This window comes from Notamacropus eugenii, chromosome 5 (assembly GCF_028372415.1).
Source record: "Notamacropus eugenii isolate mMacEug1 chromosome 5, mMacEug1.pri_v2, whole genome shotgun sequence".
NCBI lineage: Eukaryota > Metazoa > Chordata > Mammalia > Diprotodontia > Macropodidae > Notamacropus > Notamacropus eugenii.
The window spans coordinates 154,877,264-154,900,792 of record NC_092876.1 but is presented as its reverse complement, the minus strand read 5'-3'; the positions used below and the strand labels follow the sequence as shown (position 1 = coordinate 154,900,792).

Below are 23,529 nucleotides of genomic sequence, written 5' to 3'. Positions count from 1 at the left end.
AAAGAAGGAGAGGTGGGGGAGAAGGGAGGGAGGGCGGAGAGAGAGAGAGAGAGAGAGAGAGAGAGAGAGAGAGAGAGAGAGAGAGAGAGAGAGAGAGAGAGAGACTGACCAAAAAAGTGCCTTCAGTTTGTACCAGGGAAATGTTATTCAAGGACCAGAGGGAACTATAGACATTTGTGTGTCATGCCTAGGAAGACTGCACATGCTGTGAAGCCATGAAGATCTTTAGAAAGGTGAAATAAAAAAGAGTAACACAGCTGCCCTCATTCCCTGACTTTGGACAGCAGTGACCCAGGTCCAAATAGGACTGATGGGGCAGGGACTTTTCAGAGAAGCCCTTGTAACCTGAACAGAAAAATAAATGTAGAGGGTTAGTGGGGGGATGAGGGGTTAAGGTTATTTAGTCAAGTATTGACTTTGTTTCCCTCCATTTAATAAAACCTTTTGTCATGATATTGTGAACAGTGCACATTCAAGCAGGTAATTAACTTCAGTATGCAGGGTTTGGGGGATATTGTATCGGGAATGGAGAGGCTCCATGCAGGGGTCATCTCAGATTTTCCAAGTTAAGAGTGTGGGACCAAAAGAGCATCCCTGGACCCTTCTAGTGCTGAGAAAGTCTCTGATATTAATATTATGATGCTTTGGAATTCTAAGATTAAACACAGAAACACAGCCTTGTAAGTGTTCCCTAACTATTCCTTTCAGTTCGGTTTGATCAGGATTGATTGAGTCAATTACAAACCAAGTCCTGCGCTGGATGTTTCGGATACAAAGACAAAAGAAAAGCATGCCTTGCCTTCAAACAGTTTATATTCTACTGCATGTGTGAGAGGCTGGGAGTTGGGAGCAGGGATGGGCCAGTTGGGACAATGGAAGTAGAATATAGTTAATTAAGACAGAATCAGATAAGCCAGTTAGGCCACTACATACAATTGGAGAAAGCAAAAGGAAAAATATATATTTGTGGTGGAGGAAATTACCTAATGTCTTTGAATCATTTCCTCTCAAATCACCTCCTTGAAATTTCCTACAAATATTTACTCTAATCATCTACTTCTCCCCAAAATGGCTTTATCCATAAGCACAGGAAAAGTGATAATCAGAATGGCCAAGATGAAAATAAATAACTAGAAAACATTGTATTGAATGTGAAGCCTAATGCAAAGAAAGCAATATTCTTTTAAGTCTCATTTTTTTAGTTATGGAAAATATTGGTTTTAGGGTCAGAAAACTTGGTTTCAGGCCCAGTTCATGCAAGTTACCAGTTATGTGGCCATGAACAAATCGTTTAACCTCCCTGAGCATCACTTTTTTTACCTGTAAAATGGGCATAACAGTTGTTGGACTACCTATCACAATGGGATGTTGTAAAGAAAGTATACTTTGTAAGCTTCAAAGTGCTATCTAAATGTGGGTAAGTCATTATTAATATCAATGGATTTAAGTATTGGAGTGTAAGCTCCTTGAAATCAAAGATTGCTTTTTATTCATCTTAGTATGTCCTCCCAAACTTAGCTGAATATATTATACGTAGACAACGTCCAATAAATGTTTGTTGAACTAAGTACTTATACCTCAAGGAATTGCCTGGAGAGCCAATGTGAAGTGGTACAGAAGAAAGAATGTTGCAATCAGTAAACGGATCTGATTTGGAATCCTGGCTCTGCTACTTAGTTTCCTGTGAGACTTTGGGCAATTATTTAACTTCTATGGGCCTCAGTTTCTCCATCTGTAGCCTAAATGACTTCTATTAAATAACCTGTAAGATAGTACCTAGGTGGAAATCTACAGTACTTTGTAAAGTGAATATAAAAATGGATATAACTCACTCAGTCAATATCATTAAACACTTACAATGTACCAGTCAGTCAACAAGCATTTATAAAATGCTCACTAGGTACCAGGTGCTTTGCTAAGCACCAAGGATACATTGAGAAGCAAACGACAGTTTTGCCCTCAAGTAGCTGACAATCCAGTGAGGAAGGCAACAAGCACAGAAATACATACAAACAAGTTATATATAGGATAAAAAGGAAATAATTAACAGAGGGAAGGTACTAGAATTAATCGGGACTGGGAAAGTATTCCTGTAGAAGATAAGATTTCTAGTTGGCACTTGAAGAAAGGCAAGAGGCAGAACGAGGAGGGAGAGCATTCTAGGCATGGGAGATAGCCTGAGAAAATGCCCAGAGCTGAGAGATGGAGTGTCTTGTGAGCAACAAGAAGGAAGCCAGTGTGTGTGTGTGTGTGTGTGTGTGTGTAAGGTGTAAGAAGATTAGAAAAGTAAAGTGGGGGAAGGGAAACTACATAATGAAGGCTTTGATTGTCAAACAGAAAATATATTTGATCCTGGAGATAATGGAGAACCCCGAAGTTTATTGAGTATGGGAGTGACATGGTCAGATCTTGCTTTAGGAAAATCATTTTGGCAGCTTAACTGGAGTGGGGAGAGACTTGTGGCAGGCACTGTGCTAAGTACTGAGGATACAAAGAAAGGCAAAAACACAGAGTACCTATCTTCAAGGGGATAACAGTATGTAAATAAATAGGGACATCAAAGATACATACATGGTAAATGGAAGGTAACCTTAGAGAGCACATACATTTGTTGGCTTCACAATACAGATAAGGGTCTTTTAAAAATCAAAATAGTCATCAACTAGCAATAGAAAATGCATTAAGTTCTCATAAGATATGAATAAATACATTAGAAAAAGAACTTCTCTTTGATATCCTATATCTTCAGGAAGCATTCCCAGATCAGTACCTAACTGTTACCCCAGGAACACAGTTTTAGATGTGTCAGCTCACTCTGGGTTTTAGAGAGGAGTTTCTTTAGAAAATAGAAAAGAAGGATCAGTTTTCTTCATAAGTAAAAGTACTGCATTCAGGTACTTTCACTGATTGGAGGTCTAATCTATTATTCTCTGCATTGTATAAACAGCCTTTCCAGGGATGCGTAGTCAGTTTGGGTGCCTTCACATCAACTGTCAAGGGTTTGTGAGAAACACCAGGGTCTCCTGCAGTAGTGCAATACTCTTCTATTAGTAAACTACAGTGTAAGGGTCAGAAAACATTTCCAACAAAAAAAAAGGGGATAAAGTTAGGGTAAAGAAAAAAACAATCTCTAGGGGACAGACATAGTTATGTCAGAGTCGGGAGTGTGAGGAAGAGATAGACTCTTTTCTAGTTTTCTTTCTCCCAAAGGCAAATCCTTAAATAACCTATGACTATTCATCCCTAGATTAAGGCTACTACCCTTTCCAGCCTTCTTGACTTCATGTTGGCACCAACCCCAAAGACTTTTTCCATACCCACTGAAATCTTTTGCCCAGATCCTGAAAAATGAAGATTTTACTTTTATTGTATTAACGTTCCAACTACCAATAAGGCTCTCTGCCCATCATGTTGCCTCACAGCTGCAGAAAAGAGATGTGGACCTTTGAAAAATGTTTCCAAGACTAACAAACAGAATGTTTTTTGTTTATACTGGAAATAGATGCTGTAAATATGACTCTTTCTTCCCAAGGAATATTATGGGAAGGATATTTAGGAGTATTAATGATGTGATTCAATGACTTCACCCACAAACATACATCAATGGTTAAGATTCTTGGGGGCAGCCAGCCTGGTCAGCTCCAACTGACCAGATGAAGGGCAAGAGACCAAGCCAGAAGAAGAGGTAGGAAAAGGAAGGTACGGGAGAACAGGGAGGATAGTAGAGCGTCGATGAGAGTTCCAGCCCTAAAGACAGAGAGGGGTCTGCTAGCATTATTTCAGGTTTCCCAGTCTGCCCAGAAATACTACAGAAGCTCGCCTCCTCATACTTCCTTCCTCCACAGCTCCTAAACCCACCTGGAAAGGAAAATTCGAAAAGAGAGTAGTATCTGGCCCCCTTGTTTCTCCTCAGAATGCAGCTATGTGGCAAATCAGGGTTGGAGGAAAGTTAGCACATTCAAGTACGGATGAACACATGGAGATAAACATGCAGTCACAAACATCCAAAACACACAGGTACACGAATCCACCAATCGGCTGGCAGTTACACTCTCCAGTGTCCGCTTTTGCCTTTCTTTGCATATACGTTATCTCTGCCTGTTTCTCACTCTATCTCAGTATGTCTCTGTCTCCATCTGTCTCTGTGTCTCTGTACATCCCACCTCTGCCTCTGTCTCTACACATGGACACACACACACACACACACACACACACACACACATCCGCACCTCTCGAACTCCCCTGGGCAGTACCCACAACTCACATGCAGGGATAGTAGCCGTAGGGAGGCAGAGCTGAGGGCTGCTGTAGGGAGTTGTCCTCGCCAAGCTCCGAGTCGATGAGCAGGTAGTCCTGGCTCTCATTTCTCCGGGCCCCGGTTCCAGGAGTACAGACCCTCCGAGGGCTATAGGGAGAGTTCTGATTCATGGCCCACGCTGAGCCCAGACGGTCAGAGGGCACCGTGGGGACAGCTCAGCCCTGGACCTAGCTACAGCCCAGAGTCCTCAGGCCAGAACCCAAGGTGAAGGTGCCTCCAAATGGAGTCTCAGTCTCCTGTGCTGGAGGAAGGGCTGGCCCTAGGGCCCAGCGGGACGCAGAACAGACACTCCTTGGAGAGAAGGGTTGACAGTGCTGATGAGCGGAAAGGCGCACGCCGCCGCCGTCGCTCCTGCCCAGCAAAGCACTTTGAAGAGCAGACAGGAAAGGGGCCCAAGCTTCTGTCCCAACAGAATGGATCTCCGGAGCCCCGCGGGAAGCAAGTGTGCGCTCCCCAGCTCCCCGAGGCAGAGCAGAGAGCAGGCGGGCAGGCGGGGGTCACTGAGACAGCCGAGCGCTCTGTCGCTAGCTCGCCAGAGAAAACCAGAGGGAGCGGGAGTGATGAAGAGTTACTATGTCAACCAAAACTGTCCGCCCCCAGCTTCCCCTCCTTCTTCCCCCGCAGCCCGCGTCATGCTCCGGCTGTCTGTCCCACCTTCAAAGGGAGCCACACGGGTCCCTGGACGGACTAGGGTGAAGTTTGCGCTTCTTCGCTCTGGTTGCGGCTTCCTGGGATGGGGCGAATTAGAAAGGATCAAAGCAAGGAGTGTTCCTGAGGCCCAGGCTCTGTCAGATCAGGTATTTCGATAACCCGTCGAATCAGGTTCTCTCTCCCAGTGGTTATCATCCGTGCGCCACTGAAAGAAGGAAGTTCACGCGTCCCAAAGGTTCTGTGCGGTCTGCCACAACGTTGCTAAGCGTAGTTTTTCCGTTATGTTCTTTTAGCAGTTTCCTTGCCTCCCTACCAGCCCTTCCTTGCAAGTGTGACGACCCTCCTCCGAAATACACAGCACATATTCCCATAGGCGCCCCGCCTCCGCAAAGAAGGGAGACCAGGAGAGAGAGAAAGAGAGAGAGAGAGAGAGAGAGAGAGAGAGAGAGAGAGAGAGAGAGAGAGAGAGAGAGAGAGAGAGAGAGAGAGAGGAAACAAAACAAAATGCACCGCATTCTAATAATAATTTCTTTTCAAATGATAATGATGCTTCTAAGCTTACAGAACTCGAGGGTTTGTCCCTATCTTCCTTTCCCCTTAAGATCTAATTCTATTTCTCTAGGGTTCTCACCATAACGCAGTGAGCTAAAGTGAGTGCAGACAAGGGAACTGGGGGATTAACTTAAATGGCCAGCTCAAAGTCACAGGGCTAAGATTAAAACCAGTCCAGGTTTGAAGTCAGGCTATCAGCCCCAGGCACTTTTCACTCTGGTCAAGTTTGCCTCTCAAGGGTAGAGGAGAAGTAAGTTACTGCTATGTGCAGGGCACTGGAGTAAGTACATTGTATTATTTTATGTTATCTCATTTCTTAGGCATTACTATTTTAATTTTACAGATGAAGACAAAAGACCAGAGAAATTAAGTGATTTGTCAAAGATCAACCAGCTAGAAAAACAGAAAGGATGGGCAAGAATGGGGATCTTCTCATTGCAATATTATCTCTGCTGTATCGCTGCTGTCTAAGACAAACAAGTCATATTTAGGAGATTATAAACTATTTCAGAAGGTAAGCTCCTAGACGGCAAGGATTGCTGCTCTCCCTTTTTTTTAGTTTCTGTGGACCCAAAACCTAAAACAGTGCCTAGCACATAGCAAGCATTCACTAAACTTTCTTTTAAAATTCAACAATTGCATATGAAACATCTTTGGAACAGAAATTCTTCAAATTAAACATTTATTACATACCTACTGTGTGATGAGTAATGTGCTAGGAGTTAGAGGAGACAGAAATATCCTATCCTCAGGAGATGGCAACACATACATAAATGAATGTAATATTTGAATGGCTGAAAAGAATAATATAATATTAAATATAATAATTATATATTTATACATTATATATATATAGTATAAATAATATAACCCTTATATAGTCAGTTAATAAGCCTTTATTAAATGCCTACTATCTGCCAGGAACTGCATTTAAGCATTTTATATTTCTTTAAGTTTATAAAGTAATTTCTTCACAATCCAGTGAAATAACTGTGAATGCTTATATTCCTTATTTGCTGATTGTTTTCTACATTTTATTTGGAGGAGTTTGTTTTAAAATCTTTGAGCCAATTATGAACAAGTAGCAAACACTTCCACAAGAGCAAGGCAAATAACACTGCTGACGATCTAAATAGGAAGAGGATACGATAATCAGTATCAAATGATACTGAAATGTCATCATAGATTGCATCTTTGGAAATGTACTATTTAAATGTTATGTTTGTTCAATGCAATCTGATATTTAAGCATATATTAAATGCCAAAAAAAATGTGCTAGGTTGTGAGGATGCAAAGAGAAAATCAGAAAACTGCCTCTTCTTTGGGACCACTTATACTCTGAGAGGGAGAGGAGAATGACAGGTGTAACCAAATAAGTAAATAAAAAGATGAGATTAATTACTAATCTCCCCACCCACATACCTTCCTGTGTCTTTAGACAAAACCAAGGTGTAGAAGAGCAGCAGGGATAAATCACACACTCTGACTGGGTCTATACACAGAGATTTCACATTTTGATTGGGCCTATACACACAAAAGGAAATCCAAAATTTGGGAAACAAACCAAGACCCATCTGCCAGAAGCATTTCCATCTAAAATATTCTATAGTCACATTATCCAGATGATTATCTCCATTTTCTGCTTCTCGGCTTTTTTTGTAATACCCAAACTAAAGGGCACACCTATTGAAAGAGGGTCCCCTATTTTTGGGAAAAGTGGACCATAGCATATTTAATTAGAATGCAATTCTTTAGGAAGTAGATACATTTCCCAGTCATGCTGCTTCAGCAAGGCATCTGGAGGAAAAGTTCACTCACATTGAGGATTATTTTTCAACTAAAACTAAGTGGTGGAACAGCAAGTTATGATCAGTGGTTATGACTATAAAAATCTATAAGGTACATTGGTGGTTAGTGATTTTCTTCAACATTGTCTGAACCTTTAGTTTGAAAGAGTTGGACAAAATAACCACAAAACTTCCTCCAACTCCTAACATTTCTATTTTTTTTTCCCTCAGTGGTCACAGATGTATAGCTATTTTTCTCTAAGGGTCTTTTTTCTGTCTATACCATTAAACTCATTGTCTCCTGCCTTGAGAACTACCTGAGATATTCCTACCTGCTTATAATGTATTATTGCTGCTAAAAAAGTATGTTAGTGTAACTATCACTATTGGGAAAACAAATAACACCAATAAAAGGGGGGGGGTTGGAAGCAAAAGTCTTTGCTATTTATAGATTTATGAAGCTTATTTTCCCTCAGTGTGGGAAAAAGAAATGAAGGTCAGACCTTCAGCCAACAGTAATACAAATTTTTTCACAACTGTACTAAAAAAAATATCCATGGTAATTGGAGTGCTTATCAACCAAATAACAGAAGGCTGCTTTTATGTTTCTTCATCCTGAGACGTGTGGAGTCATGTCTAAGGCATGTTTGTAGCTATCTGATAACTAACGGAGAGGGTAGCATAGCATAGCCCTTTAAAGTTTAGAGAGTACTTTTTATAAAGTACATATATTTATAAATATATATTTATATATTATGTCATTTTATTTTGAGAACAACTCTGGGAGCTAGATGCTATTATTAATCCCACTTTGCAGATGAGGAAACTGAGTCAGGCAGAGGTGAAATAACTTGCCCAGAGTCACACAGCTATTATATGTTTGAGGCCAGATTTGAATCAAAGTCTTCCTGACTCAAGATCTGGTGCACTATCCACAATGTCTCCTTGTGGTGGAAAGTCAACCTGTAGTCAGAAGATCTGGGTTCCAATATCGCCACTGATATCTACTAGTTGTATGACAATGGGCAATGTGGTACAGTGGAAAGATAATTGGGTTTGGATTCACATGAACCTGAGTTCAAATCTGAACTGTTCCAGTTGCTACCTATATGACTTTGGTCAAGTCAGTTACCCTCTTTGGGTCTCAGTTTCCTCATCTATAAAATGAGACTGAGGACTAAATGACGGTTAAAGTTCCTTCCAGCTCTACATCTATTAACCTGTTACTTAGCCTCCCAGCCTTCCCCAGAAACTCTCTAAAAATTATAAGTTAAGGACTAACTGATCTCTTTGTCGATTAGGAGGGAATAAGTATTTATACAGCACCTACTATGTGTCAGACACTATACTAAATCCTTTACAAATACTATCTCATTTCATCCTCACAACAACTCTATTATTATCACCATTTTTACACTTCAGGAAACTGTAGTTGAGACTTGCCCAGGGTTATTCAACTAGTATTTGCCTGAGAACAGTGCCCGACACATAGCAGGCACTTGATAACTGTTCATTGCATTGTAGAAGACATCTGAGGCTGGATTTGAATTCAAATCTTTCTGACTCCAGGTTGAGTACTCCATCTACTGTGCCACCAGTTACCTCTAACATAGAAGCTGTGATCTACATAGGTGGATCCACACTGAAGAAATCATGGATCAATTAAAACTTAATTGGCTGATTAAAATAACTAATGATGAAAAAGTTTTATTAGACTCTAAATGAGTTGCCGTTTTGTTCGTTACAGCTATTACATTTAAAACCAAAATGTAGACAATATTTGAAAAGACAACAAGATAAATACTTCATTACAACAATAACAAGCTAATTTGTTTGCTGGCACCAAACATAGAGAAAAAGATTGTGGCATAGAAACAGATTTTAGTTTATTTTCTACTCACATTGTGACACACTGTGCATTAGAAAAAAGTTAGCAAACATCAGTGGTGCCACTTCAGATTTAGCTTCAAAGAGAAAATCAAACATTGTTTACTGTTGCAGACTTAGCTGTTGGTGGATCTCATCATAACACTGTATTTCATTCTCATGTAACATCCTTGGCACTGGACAAACTAATCCCTTGAAACATATGGTGTGAAACTAATTTATTATTTCGTAAGACACAACCCGTCATCCTGTAATGTCTCATTTGAAAACCAGTTAGGGAAAAAGTGAATCTAACAAATGCGTATCAAGTGCTTATCACACAGGCATAGAATCAGAGCTTCAGAAGCTGGGAAAGACTTTAGACACTTTAATCTGATTCTCTCACCTCTTTAGTAAAGAAACCAAAGACCAGAGAGGTATTGTCAAATCTAAAAAGTGCCTACTATGTGCCAGACATTGTGAAAAGCACTAGGAATATGAAGGAAAGAAAGGCAGTCCTTACAAGGAGCTCGCAGAATGATGGAGACAACATGTAAACAACTATCTAGAAACAAGATACATACTTAGAATATCCTTTGCAATGGACAGCAAGGACTCCAGAGTCAATGGATTACAGAGGACACAGAAGGGAGTAAGATATAAGAAGACTGGGAAGGTAAGAAGGGAACAGGTTATGAAGACCATTAAAAGTCAGACAGGAGAATTTGTATTTGATCCTAAGGGTAATAGGAGTTGTAAGTAATAGGAAACTCCCCCCACAAAAAAAATTTATCTTTTTTTCTCATTCAGCAAAAATCTATCTTCTCTCCTTTCCATCTCAACTCCTTACCACACCAATGAGAATGAAAGAGAAGCAAAATCCCGGTAATAAACATATATAGTCAAGAAAAACAAATTTCAGCATTGGTCATGTCCACAAAACATATGCCATTCTGTACTCTGAGCCCTTCTCCTCTCTATTAGGAAGTATGTGGAGTATATGAGGTGTTCAAGGAGGACTAGCACCTCTGATGTGAGGGCTTTCCAAACCCTTTTCAGAGTTGCTCATCTACCTTTGGTATTCACCAGTCACTCAGCTCCTACCTGTGGCTCCAAGAAGCTATATTGTTCACAGTGACCACACAGGTAAAACTGTCTTAGCAGATGGGCTAAACCAGACTGAGGGTAACCAAAAGGCCTCAAGTCCCTTGGTAAATTAGGGGGATGCCTACCCTAAGCCTGTGAAGACCACCCCCAATAGAATGGGTGGCTGAGAACCATTTGTTCCAAAGGCCATGAAGGCAGCTGGAGTAGAGAATCCAAAGCTTGGTCAGACAAAGAAGAAGCCAAGGTCATCCACTGCATCCTGAACCATGCACTTTGATGACTCCAGGAGAGAGAGGAAGGCTGATGACTTTGTGCAACTCTGCCTTACTTCAATTCATGCTCAAGTCAAGACATCAATCACCCTGTGATATCACTGATCCTCTTCAAAAAGGTAGGAGAAACAGCAACAACAAAGAGGAAGTACATAGCACATTTCATCATAATTCCTGTGGAATTCTTTGGTCATTAGGCTGATCTCAGTACCCATTTCTTACAAAAATGTTTGGCTTCACTATATTGTTGTCAATGTACAAATTGTTCTCCTGGCTCTGTGAACTTTACTCTGCATCAGTTTATACAACTCTTCCCAGGTTTCTTTGAAATCATTCTCTTCATCATTTCTTACAGCACAATAGTATTGTTCAGTCATTTGTCAGGTGTGTCTGACTCTTCATGACCCGAATGGAGTTTATTTGGCAGAGAGACTGAAGTGATTTGCCATTTTCTTCTCCAGCTCATTTTACAGATGAGAAAACTGAAGCAGAGTTCAGTGACTTGTTCCAGGTTGCCTATCTAGTAAATGTCTGGATGGATTTGAACTCAGGAAGATGAAGTCTTCCTGACACCCTGCCTGACACTTTGTCTAGGGCTCTACCTAGTAATATTTTTATATTATATCACATTTATATGCTATAACTTGTTCCCCAGCTATTCCCCTATTGATGAATACTCCCCTTAGATTCTAACTCTATGCCACTTCATAGAATTATGAACTTTAAACATTTTTTGTATCCTTAGCTTGAGGAAGTACTAATACCTCCATTAATTTATGCTGTCTAATTCCTCTTTCTCCCTTCTCCCTTTCCCTTCCATTTCTGCACTGAATGAAATGTATTTTTATACTCAGTTATGTCTGTGTGTTCTTCCTTCTTTTGACTTTTTTAGATGAGAGTGAAGTTCCAATGTTAGTCACTCCCTCTCCCCCTCCCTCCTTATTTGTATAGATGTCTATTTGCATGCCCTTATTATGTGAGATAATTTTCTCTAATCTTCCTTTCCCTCCCCCAATCTCCAATGTATTACTCTTCCTATCTCTCCTCGTAAGATCATCAAAACCTAACATAGCCACTCCCAGACCTTGTTTAATTAAACTCCATTTCTTACCCCAATTCATGATAGGGTTCAGAAGGGACAAATTGATCATCTCCCCATATAAGAATGTGAGCAATTTATTCCTGTTTAGCAACTCATGATTATTCATTTGTGTTTACTTTTTTAATCTTTCTCTTAATTCCTGTGTTTAAACTTCAAAGTTTCTTTGCAACTCTGGTCTTTTCATCAGGAAGGCTTAGAAGTCATTTATTTCATCCAAATTCCATTTCCCATCTTGTAAAATTATTAGCCAGTCTTACTGGCTAAGTTATTCGTGGTTGTAAGTCTCTATCCTTTGCCTTATGGAATTTTGTATTCTAAGATCTCCATTGCTTTAAAGTAGTAGCTACTATATTGTGTGATCCTGACTGTGGCTCTGCAATATTTAAATTCTGATAGTCCAATGTTTTTTGAAAAATTTTTTCTCCTTGATCTGTTTCCAGGTCAGTTTTGCTATTAGATACCTTATGTTATCTTCAATTCTTCAGTCTTTTATTTTGTTTTAGTACTTCCTATTGTCTCATAGAGTACTTGCTTTCTAGTAGTTTTATTATAATTTTCATAATTGTTATTCGGGTAAGGATATGTATTTTTTATGCCAACCTGGTAAGTCCCTTTCTAACTCTTTTTTCCCTAGCTCACCTTTCTCTTTCTTTTTTTGCCTCTAGAACTGTCATTTCATTTATAAATACATTTTAAAAATTATATTTAAACTCTTGTTTCATCTTTTTTTTCATAAATTTTAGTTAAAATTAGTTTTAGTTAAAATTTAGTTTTAAAAAATTGGGGCTGGAGCTATGTTTTCCTCTGAGACTTTGCCTGTAGATGTTTTGGAGTCATTCTCTTCTTCTAGGCTTGTATGTTGTGTCCTTGTAATCATAATAGCTTTTAATGTTTGGATTCTTTTTTTGTTTGTTCATTTTTCCATCCTACTTACACACTTTGCACTCAATATTTAAGTCAGGCTCTGTGCATTTCTGGAGGGAATATCTGGGGTGATCCTATTTCTGCTCTCTTGGAATATTGATTACTATGTCAAGCTGAGGGTCTTCAAGCTTTCAGTGCTCCCAAAGTGATCTGATCCAGGGCAAAATTTGGTTGCCAATCCTGTTGATCTCTGCAAGTTCCTAACCTAGATTTAGGTCTGAACAACAGGAAACTGACTGCTGCTGGACTCAGGCTCTATAAGTCAGCTGGAAATCTCTGTTGGTTCAGAGTAAGAACTGTATGCTTTCCTTCTGCCCTGGTTACTCTTATGCAAGCTTCGAATTGTGCTACAGGCTGGAACTGAGGGTCTGAGGTACACCAAAGCTATTGTTGCTTGCTTATGAACTTGCTCCCTACTTGGTGCACAGGACAGGACCAGAGACTACTCATTACTCACAATGCCACCAGAGGGCACAGGTCCCTTTTTAACCCTGGATCTATGACCTTGTAACTGCAAGCAAAATAAGATCTTTGCTGTTTTTCTGAATTGAGTTTTAACCAATCAGATATGTGCATGTGGGCCCTAGCCAATCAGATACATACATGTGGGTTCTAGTCAATCAGATACTGAGTAGAACTGTATATAAAGAGAGAGCTAGTGTTGAGAAAGCAGACATAAAGAGAGCCAGCACTGAAGGGGTGAGGTAGTGTTGAGAAGAAGACAGGCGAGAAGAGACCTGAGAGCTGGGAGGAGAGCTCTGAGCTGACTAGGTACCGTCCTCAACTTTTACCCTCTCTCCCTATCCCTACTTATCCAATCACTTGTCAGGCTCTCTCACTCCTTCCTCCCCTCCCCTTTCCTCTGACACTGCCACCACCCTGACACAGTACCTCTTCGGGTTATTGTAAAGATCAGAAAACATAATATTCATAAAGCACTTAGCATATTGCTTGGCATACAGCAGGCACTTAATAGATGTTTGTTCTCTCCCTTCACCAGTTCACATGTGTGTTCGTCCATGCCATCAGAGAAATGATGACATGACTTGCACTTGACTTTGTTTTGAGTGAGGGAGGGCTGTGCAAGTCACCAGCCTCATTTCTCCTCCAGAGTCATCTGAATCCAGTGACCACAGATTCATCAGGATGCCTGGAGATGACCCAGGATGAGGCAATTGGGGTTAAGTGACTTGTCCAAGGTCACAGAGCTAGTGAATGTCAAGTGTCTGAGGTAAGTTATGAATTCAGGTCCTCCTGACTCCTGCACTGGTGGTCTATCCACTGGACCACCTAGCTGCCCCACCAGTTCACATATAGATTATTGCACTAACCTGCTGATTAGTCTCTCTGCCTCAAGTCTTTCCCTAATCCAATACATCCTCCACTCAGCTGTCAGAATGATCTTCCTAAAGTACAGGCTTAATCATAGAATCCCACCTCCCTTCAATAAACTCCAATCATTTCTTACTACCTCCAAGATCAAATCTAAAATCCTCTGCTTAGCTGTTTAAAGCCTTCATAACCTAGTCCCTTCCTACCTTATCAACCTTGTAATACTTTACTCCCCACTCTGCAGTCCAGTGACATGCTTGCTGTTCCTCACCCATGGCATGTCATCTCCTGACAGCATTTTTCCTGGCTGTCCTTCATGGCTAGAAAGGTCTCCCACCTCATCTCTACCTCTTAGCTTCCTAAACTATAAAAAAAAACTTTATAAATGTGGAAAATCCTGTATTTCAGAATTTTTTAACCTAGGGTCCAAGAGTTTATTTTTTGAGTTGATAGCTGTATTACAATATTACTCATTTCCTTTATAATCCTATGTATTTTATGGCATGAATTTAAAAACATTATTCTGAGGAGATCAACATTTTATGGACTGACAAATAACTCTATAACAACAATAAGAAGGTGAAGAAACCCTGCTGGAGATAATATAAATCTAACTAATTCATTAAGTTAATTACTTAACGTACAGTTAAGTAATGCAGTAGGTAACAGTGCTGGACTTACTGTTAGGAAGTCCTCGATTCAAATTCTTCTTCAGATATTTAGTAGCTATCTGACCCTGGGCAAGTCCCCTAACTTCTCTCAGTCTCAGGTTCTCCATCAGTGAAATGGCGATAATAATAGTATCTTATATGGCTATTTAAAAAACCAAATGGTATAGCATGTCGCTTTGCAAAGCATAAAACACCATATAAATACTAGTTATCATTATCATCATTGTCATCATTATTAATGTTGTTTTTATGTTTCTATGTAGGACAGGATAGGGCCTGAGACTGCTCGTTACCCAGAATGCCACCACTGGGCAAAGGTCCCCTTTCAACCCTGGATCTATGACCTTGTAAGAGCAAGCAAAATAGGATCTTTGCTGTTTTTCTGGATTGAGTTTTAACCAATGGGAAGAAAGGCTAGCACAGTGATATAATATTTACAAGCAGAGTTAATGGAGGGGAAAAAGAGAATATTCAGTGCTATTCATGGCCACATATAGAAATTCATATTTTCCATATTGTCATCTTTCCCTTCTTTGATCCACTTGAGTGATTACAGTCAGAAGCATACAATTAAGCATTTGATTGTCAACAGTAGCATCTCATTTATCTGGTCCAGATGATGGACAAGTGAAACTTGCCCTTTTTGGTATCAAAACTAATTTTAGTTTAAACATCTGAGATGAAAATCTTTCTATAATGGATTGTAGGGTTTTCTACCTCCTTACATGGAGCTTGTGCTTAACTGAAACCTTTTCTTGATGAATCAGCATCATGGTTGCAAACATCTGGGTTGCAGGATTTGGAGCCAGAAAGGACTAGAGATATAATTTCTAGAATGCCTTCATTTTACAAAGGAAGAAACCGAGGTCCAAAAAGACTGAGGAACATAACAAGGTTACTTAGTTAAGTGACTGGTCTGCAATTGATAAGTAGTTGAGCCAGAACTGGATCCCTATGCTGTAGAATGGGCCAATGCCCTTAGATTCCACTGAGATTTGTAGAGTCCACCATTCCAGTTCATTCTGTCCAAGGCTGTTATGTTTTCTGAGTTCTTACATTCACTTTACATAGTTTTTCTGTCTCCTTATTGTGGTTAATGTCTTCTCCCCACTTATCATTCCACAACCATTTTTTGTTTTGTTTTATGGACTTGTAATCCACATATGGTAGAGCTGTATATAAAAAAATAGAGTCAATGGATTCAGAATCAAGTTCATAAACATCTGCTTAACTATTTTTGGTTCCATTGTCTTGTCTGCTTACTTCCTGCTTCTTAGTTGTATTTCAGATAGTTGAAGTTCCCAGAGAAAGCCAAAGGCTAGCTACAATGTCTTATATCATCCTCTAATTCTTGCATTCTCCCCCTAGTCACAGCATATCTATGAGGGACTTCATCATTGCCCAACATTTTAAAACATATTATTTCATAAGATCCTTCTAACAATCCTGTAAGTTCGGAACAATGGGTATTGTTATTCTCACTTTTCAGATGAGGACACTGAGGCTCAGGCATGTGAATTGACTTGGCCATAGTTATCTCCTTCACACATACCCATGTCAGGTTTATTGCTGTTCAGTTGTTTTCATAGTTGGTTTTAGTTGCATCTGACTCTTCATGACACCATTTGGGGTTTTCTTGGCAAAGAGACTGGAGATCCTGGAGTGGTTTTCTATTTTCTTCTCCAGATCATTTTACAGATTGAGGAAGCTGAGGCAAACAGGGTTAAGTGACTTGCCTAGGGTCACACAGATAGCATGTGTCTAAGGCCAGATTTAAACTTAAGAAGATGAGTCTTTCTGATTCCAAGCCCAATGCTCTAGCCACTGTACCATTTAGTTACCACTCATGTTAAAAAAAAGTACTTGCTTCACTAAAGGAACTTGATGTGTCTTTGAGAGAAGCAACATGGCACAGTAGAAAGTCAAAAGGAAGCAGGAGGAAAATAAATTGGTGAGGAGTCTTCATGACTGCAGATGCAACTCGTTAACACCTTTGTTGCTTTCTTTTGTCACACTACTTAATTTACAACACAACTATCTCCATGTCTCTGTCCAGCACATGGGCACACACACACACACACACACACACACACACACACATGCCATTCACCTCAACTTTTACTAAGCATCCGTACTTGATGCTATGTGAGACACTACGAAGATACAAAGGTTAAAAATGAAACAATCCCTGTCCTCAACAAGTTTATATTCTGCCTTTGCCTCTTTCTTGAATGCACTCTCTCTCCCTTGCTTAGTAACTGCATCTTTGTCCATTCACTATCTTTCTACATAAAACTGAGAATCCAACTGGGAAACCTGGCTGACAGTAATGGAGATTGCTGGGGCATGGAACAAGAGATGTATGAGACAGACCGAGACAGAAAGAAACAAAGAGAAAGAAAAAAAGACAGGGAGACAGCAGTAGAGACAGAGAAAGACAAAAACAAAGAGACACAGAGAAACAGAGACAAAAAGGCAGAGAAATGGTCAGGGATAGACATAGAGACAAAGCCAGAGACAGAGAGAGGATAGAGATCAGAAAGACCTCAGGTAGGAAGTGGCACCTGAGCTGAGCTTTGCAAAAAGCTCAGGATCCTATGAGTTGGAAGTGAGGCGGGGTGTGTTCCATACACTAGGAGAAGAAGAAAGGAACCTGCACAGTCATAGGGGCTATAGCAGAAGATGGGATATGGTATGTCACTTTGACTGGACCATAGAGTACATAAAGGGAAATAATACAGAATTCTACTAGAGAGGTATGTGGGAGTTGGACTATGGGGGGCTTTAAATCTCAGGTAGAGGGTTTATATTTTATCCTACTATTGGGCAATAGGGAGCCATTGAATATTTTTAAGTAACAGCGTGACAGTAAGACAGCAAGACCTGTATTTTAAGCATATCAATCAGGCAGTTCTAGGGAAGGTCAATGATCTTTGGGATGCCTTTTATATTATGAACAAATTCTCCTATATTTTAAGCCTTTTCTCAAATTCCTCCTACTTCGTCACTGAAAACAGTTTCATATGATGATACTACTTTACCTGCAGTTATCTCCAGTAGACACCACTCCTTCCTGTCCTCCCAACTCATAGGTCCAACTAAGAGAGTCATATTTCTTCTTGTTAATCCATTCTGGTCAGCCAGCATTAGTAAGGAAAGGGTTATCAGATGGGACATTAGCAGACAGGAACAGTGAGCATGTTGAGGGGGAGGAGTTTTCTAAGAGAGGCAGACTGATCCTGAAGTCAAAAAGACCTAAGTTCAAATCCAGCTTCAGACACTAGCCATGTGACTATAGGCAAGTCACTTAACCTCTGTTTGCCTCAGTTTCCTCAATTATAAAAATGGAGATAACAGTACCTACAATTCAGAGATGGAGTCTTGCATATGAGAAATAGCAAGAAGGTCAGCATCGCTAGATTGTATTAGGTGTTGAGAGCAGTAACATGTAAGAAAATTGGAAAGATAGGAAAGGGCCAAGTTAGGAAGGGCTTTCAAAACCAAATAGAAGATTTTGTATTTTATTTTGGGGGCACTGAGGATTCATTAGAGTTTATTAAGTAGAGGAGGCATGATTAAATTGTGTTATAGGAAGATCAATTTGGCAGCTGATTGGAAAATGGGCTCGAGTGGGGATAGATTTATGTCAGGGAGAACAAACAGGAGGCTATTACAATAGTTGAGGTGTGAAATAATGAGAGTCTGCACCAGGGTATGGGCCTGTGTGAGTGGAGAAAAGGCAATGTATACAAGAGATGTTATATATACAAGACAAGGCTTGATAACAGACTAGATTCTTCCAGTGAGTACTATTGATAGGAAAGACAAGGAGAGGAAGAAATTAAACATGACTCCTGGATTTCTAGAAGAACAGTGCCAGAATAGAACGGAAATAGGGTAAGTCAGGAAGTGAGATGTTTTTATTGGGGGGGGGGTGGAAAGAAGAGGAGGGAATAAGTATTTCTATAGCACCTACTATGTGCCAGGCACTGTTCAAAGGACATTACAATACTTATATTCACTAATAACTCATCACCCTATGGGAAACCTAGTGACGAGTCTCTTCATACTTGGCTAGGCTGATGGGATTCACATCTAGTCCCTTCATCTCTAAGTCTCTCTGGCTTCATAAGTTTTGCCAGGGCCTTCCTTTTATAATCACTTGTTGTTGTTGTGTCATTCTCATTTTTGTCCAACTTTTTATGACCCCATATGGGGTTTTCTTAGTAAAAATTCTGGAGTACTTTGTCATTTCCTTCTCTAGATCATTTTACAAATGAGGAAAGTGAGGCAAGCAGGTTGAAGTGACTTGCCCAGGGTCTCACCGCTAGTGTATGATGTCACATCTGAACTCAGGAAGATGAGTCTTCTTGACTCCAGGTTCAGCTCTGCCATATAGTTACTATCATAGCCTTCAAGAATCTAGCCTCAACCACCATGAAGCATTAGTAGAACTTTGGAAAAGAAATGGACACTTAGGAAAATAAACTTTAAAGAATACTTGTTTTCTCCACTAAAACTATGACTGGAACAGTATAAAATTAACCCAAATATTTTCATCTTATGAACTTCAGAGTGGCAGAGAGTTGAAATGGTTATTCATGGCTTATCCTCAATTAAGTATATGATATGTATCATTCCATGTAAGAATGGACCCAAAGGTCCACTTGGGCTATCTAAATATACAAGTTCAGCTAATAGATGGCATGGACAGATACCTTGGAAGCTGACCTGCCTATCTCTAAGGCAGATTTTGGTCTCCATTTTAAGAGAAGCAGGAAAATGCTGTCATTTATCATTTGCTCTTTCCCTCACATATCTCCAAGAGGCATATAAGACTAGAGTTTTAGCAATCTGCCTCCTCAAATATTGCTTTCCTTGGCTACAAGTCTGGTTCAGAAAAAAAGTTGCTTCCCTGGTCATTTTTAAGGGGGATGTAGAACTGTAAAGTGGAGCCAAGATGGCAGATTGGCAACAAGAAATATAATGAACATCTCCCATCAAATTTTCAAAAAAGAAAGAAAACTCTTCCAAATAGATCTAGAAAATCCACAGACTAAATCTTGATTGGGAAACCCAAGAAAATAATCAGTAGTTTTTCCAGCCTGGATAGGCATAGGGAAACAGTGGTCTATGAACATTAGGGATGGGTTGTATCTGGGAGTGTACTGCATGGAACATTCTAGTGCAAAGAAAGACTATACACTGATAATGTTTAATATAAAATTTTGGAATAATCTCTTTGTTCTCTCTGAAGCAAACTCAGAGAATGCCTCTTCCTATGTCAACAAAAGCCAGCCAGGGCTGACTTAACATTCCTTAAGAGACCTTTAACCTAAGACACTATCTTGAATAACGGGACGTTTTCCATATCTTAATATTTGTAGATATATACTATGTTATGGCATGTTAATGGTAAAGAAAACACGGACATCTTGGGTTGTAATTTCTATGTGAAACTTTGTCAAACTCTGTTATCTTATTGTATTTACAACCTATGCAATTAAGAAATTCCTTTCTAATGGTCTAGTTAATCACTTATGGAGATCATAAATCTGAAGGACACAGAACACTTCTTTGTCCTAAAACAGATTTAAGGCTGCCCAATTCTCTGTATCAGCAGCCAGAATATTTCTGGCTCCATAATGCAGTATGTTACCATTTTCTTTAATAGGGAATTGATCAATTAATTAATTAAATCATAAGATGTATGCATTTAGCCTGTTGCCTTTTCTTTAACCAAGTTTTCAGGTCAACAACACTCATTTACTCACTCATTCAATCAGTACACATTTATTAAGTTCCTACGGTGTGCCAGGAGTTGTGCTAAGCGTTGGGGATGCAAAAGAGGCAAAATGTAGTTCTTACCCTCAAGGAGTTTATAATCTAATGGAGGAGACAATAAGCAAACAAATCTATACAAAGCAAGCTATCAATAGGATAAATAGGAAATAATGAGAGGAAGGCATTAGGATTAAGTGTTACGGGGGATGGCTTCCTGTAGAAAGTGGGATTTTAACTGGAATTTAAAGGAAGCCAGGGAGATCAGTAGTTGGAACAAAGTGGGGAGGGAGTGTTCCAGGCATAGGCATCAGTCAGAAAAAAATGCCCAGAGCCGAAAGATGAGGTATCTTGTTCATAGAACATGCAGGAAGGCGTCTCACCTCCAGTACAGAGAGGTCTAAGCCTAGGTAAGGTGCAAGAACAGGTGCCAGCTAGCAACTCTGTTGTTTGTTACCCATTTCTGGGATATAGAACTAAAACAGACAGAGAAGGAGACCTGCTCTGAAGGGTGGCGGTCCAGGGTGAGGAGTGAGTATGGATCCTACCTTGCATACCCAGCAAGGACCAAGTTCAGAAACAAGCAGCTGTGTGACTCAGACAATCAGGCTGAGATCTCAGTTCCCATTGCTAGACCAGTCTGAAGCCTGCATAGGAAAAACCAGGGCAGGAATCCCAGATCACATAGAAGCATTGAAGTTCTGTTGCTCTGAACCAGTAGAGATTTCCAGCTGGTTGATTGTGTCTAAGTTAGTTTCCTGTTGCTCAAAACCAAGTTGGAAACTTGCAGAGTTCAGACCAGGGAGGGCAGTGATAAGACTTTGCCCTGAATCGGACTACCTTGGGAACCCTGAAAGCTGTCAGGTTCCCATTCTTAAGATTTCCCCAAGATCCTAGAATAATACAGTTCCCAATAACCCAAGAAAGCAGCAACAGACCAGCCCAGACCTTCCCTACAGAAATGTAAAAAGCCTAGCCTTAACAAAGTTCAAAATCAGAGTGTAAGATGGGAGAATAAGTAAATAAAATACAAAGGAATCACACCATTAAAAGCTGTTATAATGACCAGAATACTCAAGACACAAACCCAGAAGAATAAAATTACCCCCAAAATATCTACAAGCAAAGCATCAAAGAAAAATATTGTGGAAACATTCAATTAGAATCTTTGGAAGACGCAAAGCAAGAGGTTGTGTTTATTAAAGAGTTAGGAATGTTCTTAATAATGAAATGTGAGTGCTAGAGGAAAATTTTGGAAAAGAATCGAAAACTATGGAAGAAAAAATTAAAAAGAAAATTAAGAGATTGATAAAAGAGGCACAAAACCCTATGTGTCCAATCAACAAACTCTCTGAAAATTAGAATGGATCAAATAGAATAGATCCATGAGACAAACAAAAAATATTGAATCAAAAACAAAACCTAAAAAATGAAGAAACTGTAAGTTATTTTGTTGCAAAAACAACTGACTTGGAAAATAAACAAAATAAAAAATATTAAAAATGACTGGACTATCTGAAAACCATAACCAAAAAATGTATTTCAATATATCTGATCATATTTCAATATGACTTAAAAAACCTCCCCAGAAATCTTAGAAGTAGAAGACAAAATAGAAACAGGAAGAATTCACCAATCACCACCTGAAACAAAACCCAAAATGAATACTCTAGAGAATATTATAGCTAAAATCAAAGGCTTCCAGATCAATCAAAAAATACTGAAGGCATCCAGAAAGAAAGAATTCAAGTACCACAAAGCCACAGTCAGAATTTCATCATAAAGGAGTGAAGATGTCAGAGTACAGTATTTTAGAAGGCAAAAGTTGTAGGCTTCTAGCCAAATGACTTAGGCAACAAAACTGAATATAATCCTACAGACAGGAGAATAAACCTTAGAGGAAATAGAGGGTTTCCAAACATTCTTGATAAAAATAAATAAATAAAATGACCAGAATTCCATAGAAACTTTGACATTCAAGCATAGAAATTAAGAGAAACATAAAAGGTAAACATGAACAACCACAAAGGACTAAATAAAGATAAGCTACTTATACTCTCATCTGGAGATATGATAACACATGTCTCCTACGAACTCTATCATCATCAGGGTTCATAGAGGGAATACAATTAGACAGAATACTTTGGAAGTTTCTAGAAGAAGAATGGAAAGTGAGAGTAAGATTATTCTAAGTGGAAGGAAGGGAAAGGAAAATCAGGGAAAATTATCTCACATAATCAGGATGTGCAAGTAGAAATCTACGCAAACAGGGAAAAAGGGGTAGGAGGAGTGGCTGACATTTGAACTTCATTCTCATCTGAACTGGTCAAAAGAGAGAATAATATACATACACTCATCAGGAGAATAGGAAGGAAAAAGGAGAAGGGAGAAATAGAGAAAGAATAGATTAAGAGAGGCATTAATCTTAAGCAAAAAAAAACAAATAAAGATATGCAAATGTTTATAGTGCCTTTTGAAGTGACCAAGAATTAAATTTAAAGGAGTGTCCGTAAATTGGGGAATAGATGAACAAATTATAATATGTGAAATGGTGGGATATAATTGTGCTACAAGAAATGATGAAGAGGATGGTTTCAGAGAAACCTGGAAAGACTTGTAAAGACTGCTATTGAGGGAGGTGAACTGAACCCAGAGAAAAATTTCCTCAATTACAGCAGTATTATAGAGACAAAACTTTGAAAGACTTAAGAAGTCTGATCAGCATAATCAATACCTATGAATCCATAGGGCTGTTGATGAAGCTTGCTACCCACCTCTTGATAGAGGAGTGATGAACTCAGTGCAAATGGAGATGGATTGTTTTTTGGACAGGGACAATGCAGAAAGTTGTTTTGGTTGACTAGGTAGGTATGTTTATAAGAGGCATTTTGCTTTCCTTTTGTTTTTATCTGGAAGGAATGGGGATAGCAGAGGAATCAAAGGTGCATTTTTACTCATTAGAGAAAGTTAACTTTTAAAAGGGGGAAATTTTCTAAAATATATAGAGAACAGAATCAAGTTTACAAACTACAAGTCATTTCCCAATTGATAAATGGCCAAAGGATATGAATAGGCAGTTTAAGAGGAAGAAATTAAAGCTATCTATGATCACATGAAAAAATGCTCTAAATCACTGTTGATTAGATAGGTGCAACAAAAAAAAAAA

The 23,529-nt window shown here is 39.4% G+C and overlaps 1 protein-coding gene across 1 annotated transcript in view; it reads right to left on the bottom strand.

Moving 5' to 3' along the window:
- Positions 1-4,444, bottom strand: part of TRPC6 (transient receptor potential cation channel subfamily C member 6) — a 182,761-nt gene extending 178,317 nt beyond the window's left edge. Inside the window, exon 1 of the mRNA XM_072611288.1 lies at positions 4,265-4,444. Coding sequence (XP_072467389.1) covers positions 4,265-4,428 — 164 coding nt within the window. The 5' untranslated portion in view covers positions 4,429-4,444. The remainder of the gene's footprint in view (positions 1-4,264) is intronic.
- Between the last annotated feature and the right edge of the window lie 19,085 nt (positions 4,445-23,529).